The sequence below is a fragment of the Halyomorpha halys genome, unplaced genomic scaffold (assembly GCF_000696795.3).
Source record: "Halyomorpha halys isolate HHAL.00 unplaced genomic scaffold, Hhal_1.1 Scaffold392.1, whole genome shotgun sequence".
In the NCBI taxonomy this organism is placed as follows: Eukaryota; Metazoa; Arthropoda; class Insecta; order Hemiptera; family Pentatomidae; genus Halyomorpha; species Halyomorpha halys.
In genome coordinates, this window is record NW_027114089.1 from 713,644 (window position 1) to 724,743 (window position 11,100).

The 11,100-nt window shown below is 28.8% G+C and overlaps 1 protein-coding gene across 1 annotated transcript; it reads left to right on the forward strand.

The window, feature by feature from the left end:
- Positions 1-970: 970 nt before the first annotated feature.
- LOC106682159 (exostosin-1) lies at positions 971-2,526 on the forward strand (the record flags this gene model as incomplete). Its single annotated transcript, XM_014422863.3, is given in 2 exon segments — positions 971-2,140; positions 2,282-2,526. Coding segments are annotated over 2 exon segments (935 nt in total), but the record flags the coding sequence as incomplete, so codon positions are not given.
- Between the last annotated feature and the right edge of the window lie 8,574 nt (positions 2,527-11,100).

The following is an 11,100-nucleotide window of genomic DNA, read 5'->3' on the forward strand; positions in this document are numbered from 1 at the left end:
GAAAAATGGTTCTTTCTTCAGGTTGTCAAACTATTCGAGTTAGAGTATTGAGGTTTTGAATGATTTAGTGGATCAGTCATAAAATAACATTTGACTCGGCCTAGTTTAAAACCGGGATCTGCTTCTGATCTTCCAGTGCCATAATGGTGCTCCAACACATAATTCAGCAATGGTCACTAAATTAATGTTTCATAATGGAAGCCGAAAGCCACCTGTCAATGGTTATTGAGAAGTACACATTGTTAGCAATGCAGTGGGAAGAACTTAATTTACTAAACTATTGAATTTACTTACTTACTCAAAATATTAAAAAAAAAAAAAATTACAATTAAAGTAGCAAATATAGATTGCATTCCAGTATTTACTTTGCACTAGTTTTTTTGGCCCAACAAGAGTTCAGTGAATTGTTTTTTAGCCCAAAAAGGGTGACATGACTAAAATCCACTGGATTAGCCGAATGAACTTTGAGTCATTTATGTGACACAACCATAATTGAGAAAATAAGTGTTACCTTTAATGTTAACAACTTAAAGATTTAAATTTCCAGGCTGGGTCATAATAGTAATGGAAGAAATGAGTTTCCAGAGGTAATATTTGGTTTCTCTAACTATTTTGTCAGATGTAACACTATTCAAGCAAAGAAGGCATTAGAAATGAACATTATTCACTAAAATGAGAATATTACTTTTTTAGCTAAAAAAATAAACTTATAAGATAGGAACTCTTGATAAATATTAACTATTCCAATAAATTGCTCTTTATCTAGATCCATTGAATAATTTAAAATGTCATTATTCTTTATGGGATCCTATTTTAAAATACTACATTAAATTATAATAAAATTATTTTAAATATCTTAACTTATGAAATCAAATCTACATGTTTAAGTTATAAATAATATAAAATGTTGAAAGGATGTTAATTAGGTGTATTAATATATAGTTATTACCTGTGCCACTAGATGGCACTAGTGAGAGCGCGCCGGTGCAGAAGGGTCGTTACATGGTTATATCGTGCCAGTCTGTCAGTGTTGTGTTGTTTAGGTTAGTCTGCTCGTCTTGGTATGCAACTGTTGGATTTCGGATACGTATTTGACTGTATTTTCGTTAATTTATGTTGTGCTTCCACCTGGCTCTTCCCTCATCTAAAATATGGGCGAGAGACGAATGTGTTATCGAAGAAAATGGTGTCAGAAAGTGATAGTGAAAGAAAAATTGTATTGTTTATCAAATGTTTTGTGACTCTGTACGCAAAAACACTATTAGTTGGGTACATTTTTTAAGTAAGTAACAATAAGTGATTATGTTCGACTATTTAATTTCCAATAACAAAGCACCTGTCATTTGCTTTGTTAATTATTGTTTGCAGAATGTAAAGATCACCTAATCAATTGAGAAGCATAGATATAGACATGTACTGAACTCATACAGAAATTAAACTGCGTAAAACAATGCAGGCCAAGAAACGTTACCTCCTAGTTCTCTTATCCTGTGCATTTTTAGCTTACTGCTATTTTGGAGGCTATCGGTTGAAAAGTGAAGGCATTGCTCATTTCACTGAAGAATCTCTTCCTACCTATGTCGATACATGGAAAGATCAGCTTTATGAGAGAGATTTAGAACCGGCCCCCCACTTGAGAAGAACAGGTAATTCATATGGTGTGCGAAAGGGTAGCAGTAACATAGTGAATCAGAAATGTAGAATGGAAACATGTTTCGACTTTACACGTTGTATGAAAGATTTTAAAGTTTATGTATACCCTACAGCTGATGAATCGACTGGTGAAGTGCCCCTTACACCGAGTGCTGTCTATCAAAAAGTACTAGATGTTATTTCCGAATCTCGATATTATACACCAGATCCTAGTCAAGCGTGCTTGTTTGTTCTCGCAATAGATACTTTGGATAGAGACAATTTATCAGCAGATTATGTGCGTAATGTTCCATCGCGACTCCAGAGGCTGAAATTGTGGAATGGGGGGAGAAACCATGTTGTGTTCAATTTATATTCAGGTACATGGCCTGATTATTCTGAAGATGATCTTGGTTTCGATACTGGTGAAGCGATTTTGGCTAAGGCTAGTATGTCTGTCACCAGTTTCCGACCAGGATTTGATATTTCTATTCCTCTGTTTCACAAGGTACCTATACTTAATATAAATTTTTAATTGTGTACAACTCATTTTACTATTTCTGTGTGCTTAAAAATGTTTTATTGAAATTTATATTTATCTTTAAGTATTCTATTTTGGATTAATGTTATTATTTTTTCTCATTTCCAGAATCATCCTGAAAAAGGAGGAGAGCCAGGTTTCGTATCGACTAATAATTTCCCGATTAACAAAAAATATCTTCTTGCATTTAAGGGCAAGCGTTATGTACATGGGATTGGTTCAGAGACGCGTAACTCACTTTATCATCTCCACAATGAAAGAGACATTGTACTTGTGACAACATGTCGTCATGGGAAGTCATGGAAGGAGTTAAAGGATGAGAGGTGCGATGAAGACAACACAGAATATGACAGGTAATAGCTTTGCATGCTTATTTATGCATGTATTGAAATGAAGATTATGATAATCTAATTGAATTATCATTATCTTCTAAAGCTATTATTTAAACAAATCTAATTTATGATGTGTACTGATTACCATTACCTGAAAGTCAATGTAAAAATATTGCCATTAATGAAGTAACAATTACAATTCTGTAATTAATTGAAAAATAAATCAGTTTTTATATTGTATTTTAATTTTATTTTTGTTAGCCATCATTGAATAAATAGCTTATTAGAATTTCATGATATCTTGATGTTTTATCTCAGAAACATTTAAAATAAAACTGTTGATTATCTAAGTTTTTTTTTTACATTAATTATTAGGTAATTCTTCTTTTTGTAGATGGAATATATTTAAATTTGTTTCTGTTAATATTACTAATATTTTCAATATCAAAATATATATTTTATGGCTACTATTCACAGCTATTTGATATGGTTATTATTATTTCATTTTATAATCATATCTTTTTTTTTATTCAATATACTCTTCTCCAATTTGAAATATTTTACTGGGAATTTTTTTTCATTAATTGTTTAAATTAGTTTCAGCATTTTCCATGTACTCAATATTAGGAAATAAAATTGATTAAACGATAAACTGAAATATTTGAGAACTTATTTTAATTCTGTGGTTAAATTATAAGCCTATAGTGATATTGAAATGCTAGTATTTTGTTACACCAATCTGCACAGATTTGTAAAAAAATAAAAAAAGAAGAAAAGATATTGTAGATCATGTATTTTATTAACTCATCTGTTTTCCTGGATAGGGTGAATCTTAACTAATTAATTAATTAACTCATCTGTTTTCCTGGATAGGGTGAATCTCTTGAAATCATTCAGGAAATTCTAGTAGAATCACTGCTGTTAATGGAAAGGAAATGGTTTCTTTATTGATGAAAGTCTTTTTAATTTTTTTTTTTCCTTTACTATTAATTTTTAAAATAGTATTTTATCTATCGGTTCTTTTATAAAACCATGCTTTTTAATTAACTATTTCTTTAATGTTATAAAAAAAACAACTATAAAATAGAGCCTTTTAAAAAACACCATTTTAGTTTGGTCCATATTTTATGAAAAAAAAAAATATGTTTGAGAACATAAAATTTCTCATCAATTTTACTTTAAGCTTCTTTTTCTAATCTATGACAAGGTTTACATTCTGAACAAATTATCAATTTTTAGCTGGTGGTTTTGAAATTATCTCACTTCACTTCTATTGGTGTTTCTTGTATATCACCTTAAAAATGACTGACAAATTAATTTTAAGAATTGAGATAGTAAAAAAAAACGTATAATTTTCTCTTTTTAAAGCCTTATACTACCATATTTTTTCTTATTAAAATATGAGATTTTAATTTATAATATATAGTGTACTTTTTGTGCATATAGTGTACTTGGAATGCATCAGCTGTAGCGAGGTGTTTGTTGATATTCAGTGATTTCCTATCTTCTGTATCCGATAGCCTATCTGTATCGCATATACAAATTTAATTAAAAAAATAGTACCCAAAGTTAGTAGTCTTAAAGTTTATAACTAAAGGAAAAAAAAAAAAGGAAAGAAAATGTCCATCGTTAAATTATATAGTAAAAAAAAGGTTATCAACCATAAAATTTTCTTATCAGCCGACAAAGGTTAACCTTCAAGATTCAGATTTTAGATCAGTAGTAAATTTTAATCGATATAATTATGAAAGTTGCATAATTCATTTTTATAATTATATAAGTCATAAAAAATGCCGCTGTAAAGATTTTAGGAAGAAGAAATTATTTCAAGGACATTTTATTACGAAAGTTTTTTTTAAAAAAAATTTTAACATGTTTAAATTAAAATAATTATTGTCGTTTGTATAAATTATGGTCCTTTTATTTTTTGATCGTTTCTTCTTTCCAGGAGTATTGATTATTTAAGTTTTAGTTGATTAAATAGAAATATTTCACTAACGTCTTTTAAGTACTGTCATTGATTTAGTTAATTTGAAAAGTAACAATTTATATTTATGTTTTTCAAAATTTGTTGGAATCTGGTTTTCTATTTAGTAAATTTAATTTAGTCGATACGGTAATAATTATTCTGAGGAATTTGAGGTTCGGTCGAGTTTAAAACAAGGCGATTCTTTATCACCTATCTTATTTAAGCACAAGAATACGTCAATAAAAGTGTGATGAATACCGAAAAGGGTTTAACTTTAGGCGTAGAATACCGCTGCTTGGGTACGCCAGTGATTTGGTATCATTGGGTAAGAACAAAACAACTATAAAAGTAAATATAACTACGTTAATAAACTCCAGTAAGGAACTAAACTCTTGATATATATATAGGAGGAAATACATTTGAACTGGTAGATAGGTTTAAGTATTTAGGTTTCACGGTGACTAGAAAAAAATGAAATTAATGGGGGAATAAAAGCGAGATCGAAGGCGGGAAAGCTTGTTATTCCTTTATTTTATATAATAGTTTTGTAAATTCTCAATTTCGAATTTTTGGACAGAAGGCGCGAGCTAAATAATTTCGAAATTGAAAAATAACAAGCATTTATCACCTTAAACGTTCATTTTCTCATCAATTTCGTTTTTTTCTAGTTAACGTAGGACCTAAATACTTTAATCTTTGTACCTGTTCAAAATTATCCTTTTTGTATCTATATGAGCGAAATTGCTCCCGCTTCTACTGCTAACCATATATATTTTGTTTTGTCCGTATTTATTTCGAGACCTAGTTGCTTAATAGAGTTTATTAACGTAGTTGTATTTAGTTCTATAGTTTCTTTGTCATCACCCAATAATACCAAATCATCGGCGAACCCAAGCACCGGTATATTACTACCTTAAGTTAAACCCTTTTCGAAATTCATCACATTTTGTATAACGTATTCTGGTCTAGATTAAATAATATAGGTGATGAAGACTCGCCTTCTTTTAAACCTAACCGAACAATGAACTTCCCAGAATAATGATTTCCGATTCGTATCTTATTAAACTTTTCGGCCATTTAGAGCGGTACAAAATTTACTAACTTTTTTGGTACTCCCTGTTCTACATTATACACCTTCTGGCGCTTAATAGAATCGTAAGCCTTTTTGAGATCTATGTAAAACTAACATACTAGCCCGTTGTATTCAAAGTATTTCTGTTATATTTGAGGTATTAAAAAAAAAAAAATAAAATAAAAAACAATAATTTACACTTTTCTTGATGTTTAGTATTAATAATCATGAATTTCTTCTTCATATTCTATTTTCTTTAAGTACATTAGTTTATATCGACTTTAGTTATAGGCTGATAAATCTTTTTTAATGTTATGATTTCTCAGTTAATTTTGTATTAGTTTTAATTTCTTTAACATGAAAGCCCCAATGGGCCCTCGATATAGAGATGGTATTGGCGCTATTTATTCTGGAGAATCATTGTCCCATTTCAATGGAAGTTTCGTTTCAATTACTTCCATGACAAGCAATACCCAAAAATAGTCTGTAAGATTAAAGTTTGAACTCTACGGCTGTTATTTTGTATATTTTAATTTTCTCTGCTCTTCTTTTTTTGACAAATATACTTTTATAGTTATAATTATGAGAGATAGTTATTAGTAATTATAAGTAATTATTATATAAGTGCCGGATGGATTATCTCTTCTGAAACAACGTTTTTTAATTGTGTTGCTGAAAAACTATTTTAGATTCTCTCTTAATAAAATTAGGTAATTCATAACTTATTATAACTTTATTTTAAGATAGAGTTCTCTCGCATTGCGAATAGTAAAGCGCCACAAGGTGAGGGACTATATGATACCTCCGGCACTAAAATGGTTAATTAAAATCTCGAAACGTTCCCAAAATATAGCGGTTTAGTAGCTATTAGTATAGTTATAGCTTCACAATATATGGTTTTGCGTTGTGAGGATACTGCGATATTTTTTACCTTCCATTTTCCATTCTATTCTTATGAGACTTCCCACTCCAGAAGTGGAAAAACAACTCCAAACCATTATTGATCCCTCATCGTATTTCATAGTAGGATGTAAACAATCATCCAGGTGCTCCTCCTAGCCGTATCGTATCTTCTTCTAGAGCCAAACATTTCGAATTAAGATTTATCATTCCATAAGTCTTTCTTCCTATCTTCTTCAGTGAAAATAGGGAAGGCTCGTAAAACCAAACAAAAAAGTATATTTACAAAATTCAAAACGCAGTGTATTGAGGACAAAATATAGAATAAAATAATCACACTATTTTTTCTATACACATTGAAAATAATATAAATAAAAAAGGTATAAATGATCATAAAGTAAATAAAAATTGAGTTCTCTCTTACAAAACGAATTTGCACTTACAAAAAGTAATTTTTTCATCATAACTTTATACAGAATATTTATTAAAAAGTATATATTTTGCATTTTAAATATAGTTTGTAATAAAATAAGTAATATTGCATAACAAAAATAAAGAAAAACTCCAAGGTACATGGTAAGTGCCGGACGGATCTCTTCTGAAACAACGTTTTTTAACAGTGTTGCTGAAAAACTATTTTAGATTCTCACTTAATGAAATTAGGTAATTCATAACTTATTATAACTTTATTTTAAGATAGAGTTCTCTCGCATTGCGAATAGTAAAGCGCCACAAGGTAAGGGACTGTATGATACCTCCGGCTTTAAAATGGTTAATTAAAATCTCGAAACGTTCCCAAAATATAGCGGTTTAATATTGACTGAATCTCAACATCCTAAAAATAATAATAATTATATAGATACGTATACATAAATATTAAACTCTAAAATAAAAAAAAACAAAGAAAATTTTCTTAACTATTTATTAAATACTTAAATGTGCATAATACAAATTGATTTAAATCAAATATTGTAACTAAATTTAATTTTGTAGAAAAATTATTTATAATTGTTCAGCAACTGATGTATTCTACTTCAGCTGTCCATGTAGAACATGAATTATGAAACAATTGTAAGTGATGTTTCTATTTATTAATTACAATTTGTATTCTATACATTTTAGTGTTTAATAATTAGTTAATCCATTAGCATCTAACTATCACCTGAGCGCATATATGCGCGTATTTCACTTATGCATTTATCACCAAAGCGCACGTCATAATTGTTGGGGACTTCTTGAAAAAATTTTGGTGATAATAACGCATTTTCCACTTTTCTGTGTGATGAAAAAATGTTTAAACGAAAACATTTTTTGAAAAAAATATTTTCACTATATTTAATTTCACTGTAAAGTATGAATATGACAACAATAAAATCTCGATACGTCGCGAAATTATAGTTGCTTTATTACACAATGAACATCAAGATGCTAAAAATTATAACCATTAACAGTTTAGAAAAAAAAAATATCAATATGTTTATGTATTTTTGGGATCAAGTTTAAATATGGAATGCTAATGTAGTTATTTTTCGGAATATTAAAAAATTATTTTATTTTAAAATTCACTATTGTAAATATTTTTTTAATTTTTAGACTATTTCGCAGAAATGCATTTAGTAAATTAATAAATTTAACAAAATATAAAATTAAATTTTTTAAATCCATTATTTAGATCTGGTGGTGACGATAGTAATACAAAACATACCTAATTAGTTGAGTGAAGTAAAACATAAGGCAGTTAAACAATATTTAACTTAAAGTTTAATTTTAAAATTAAAATGTTTTAAAAGCAGTGTTTAGTAATTGATCCTAATTAACTTATAATTAGGTCTAATAATCATAATTATTCGATATATTACGATTAGAATTAGCAATGCATGTGTGTGCTTAGTAGTAAGTCCTTTTAGTTATTTTTATTATTTTTTAAAATAATTATTATTTTATTTTTATTTTAATTTAGTTGTATCACTTGTGATCAATTCTGTACTTATCTAGCTTCAAAATTGTATAGCCTCCTCAATGCCCTAATAGTCAATGTTGTAATAATTACATTTCAATTATGTCTATCATTTTTATTTTTATGTGTTATTTTGGCACCGACCGATATATGTTGTTATGTGGTCGGATCATATTAGATGTAATTTTTTAAATGAATAAAACAAAAATTGTATATTATAATTATTATGAATGTATCTACTGCAATGGTAATTTAGTTTTGAATAAAATGAAATTTCATATTTTTTATTATGCATCTTAATTATTATTGTTCTAATAATACGAAATGTGAATTTAGTTGCAAACATAAAAATCTTTAAATTTATTGTAATTTTTCTTAGGACATGTTAAATTCCAATTATTAATTATCATTTACGGTGGAGAAATAGCAATCTATATAAAATTAGTTTAATTGACTATCAAATTTTACTAGTATAGTATTAGTAATAAATGCCTGTAAACGTCAAACTTAATCTGTTATCTGTAGAAAACATACTCGTAAAACCGGTTTTGGAGAGATTGATCAACTAGACATCAACACCATTTTAGAAACTGATATAAAATAGGAAAAAAACCTTCTATAATATTTGTGACACCTCTTTAGTCTATTTAATATCTTGTTAGACTACCTTAGCTTCCTAGAACAGTTGACACTTAATAACTAGTTTTAGGTTGTTAAATAATGGAGATTTCCAATAACAGATGTATGCGCCCTATCAACAAGACAAGGGATTGATAGTATTATCAGTACGAAGGAATGTTTTTTTTTGGATGAATCGATCTATAGATGAATGCATCTAGATTTTTTTTTTTCGGAGTGGAAAAATATCCACTCCGAAAAAAAAATCTAGATTCTGAAAAAACAACTGTCACCACAGTTCTGTTTTATTTTACTCCACGAAGCGTTTTTGCCCGGAATAATTTTAAATACATTTTATCACGTTGGGGTTTTCAGAATTCCAAGTATTATTTTGATATTCAGATGATTTATTCTAGTAGATTTTTAAATTTCTTTTTTTTTTTTAAATTTTTAAATAAAATTTATAGTATTAATTTAGTGTGCTGTAGCTATCACGTCGGACTTACGTTTAGCTTACAAGATTTTTCCATCCTTTATTCATGAGTACTTTAAATTCTATTGTGTATACATTATAAAATACTTTCTTTAAAATGTATTAATTTATATTGGAACATTATTAGTTTCCGTATGTGGTGATTGTAGGAAGATGACCCGGGCGGCGCTGAGTAAAGGTATTAAAACAGAATAAAATGCCTAATAAATATTCCACTTATTATATACATTTTTTTATATATTATCCTTTTTTACAACTTCATATGTATATTCTTATAATGAGGTATATTCTTATAATATTTCGGGCCGCCCATAGCTCAGTGGTTAAGACACAGTCTTACCTATGTGATGTCTATTGGCGGTGCCTGTTCGAATCCGGCCTGGGACGTTGACTTTTTTCATTGAGTGGCGGTCCCACAAAATGAAGAACTTTGACCCCCAACCATGGTTATGCAGTATAGGACTCCAATAGGAGTCTTGGCCGGAAAAAAAATAAATTAATATTTGACCGTACATTGATATGAAGAGGAGTTAAAGTGAGTGGGTAAGGTAGAGAGCTGGCATGAAAATACGTTAAACCAAGCGGATATTGTTACCGGTATGTCTAACTAACTATAAAAGATCGTTTAGATGAAATACATAAAGAAGAAGAAAAAGAAACTAAAGGTTTATAGAGTATTATTACAAAATAACTATTGTGAAATAAATAATTATGAGAACGAAATGTCAGAAAATCGTAGAAATACTTAATTTATCTACTATCTACTTAATTTATTATTATGTATATTTCCAAATTTGTTTATTATTTTTTTTTTATGTTTTTCTGAGTTATTGTTGTTTTTTCAGCCCTGAGGACGGTCTAAAATTCAGGTCGAAACTTCGGCTCAAATATATAGGTTATGTTTATTTGTGTATTTATGCTGAACCCCCTCCCCACCCCCCGGTTAATATAAAAAAAAAATGATCGTCGAAACTCATCATTAATGTCATTCGTGTAGTTTCGAAATGGTAAGAGATTTTCAAAAATTTCATGTTTCGTACGACATATCTCGGCCATTTATGAAAATGGAGAGAAAATAAAAAGTGTATTTTTATTGCTTTCTCAAAACTTTAAAAAAGCCCCCCGCCCCCACAAAAAAAATACTGTGAATAATTTAACAATTGGACCGATTTTTTCTGTTTTTATTGTCCTGGGTTTTGACCCTGGACGGCTATCTACCAAATCACAGTTTAGGAAATATCTGTAAGTGGACACAGTCAATATTTTATTGTTTGTTATTGACTAATATAATAAAAAATAAACTACTTTGCAATGATTGGCTTTTGCCTTTTATTATGTGATGATCATTCAGAAGGAAACTTAAAAAACCGTGCCCGTGTAGGCCTCATATTTCCGTGACAACGTATACTCTATGCTAATATTACATAAATATAAATTAAAATTAAACGTTTTCTAAAGTCACTTTGACGATCACTATTAGATTTAGCAACACTTTCACGTTTACTACCCATATTCACAGGTTCAATACCAGTGGTATACTGATGCAATCTCAACATGTATTAGGTTATATACTTTTAATTAATTCC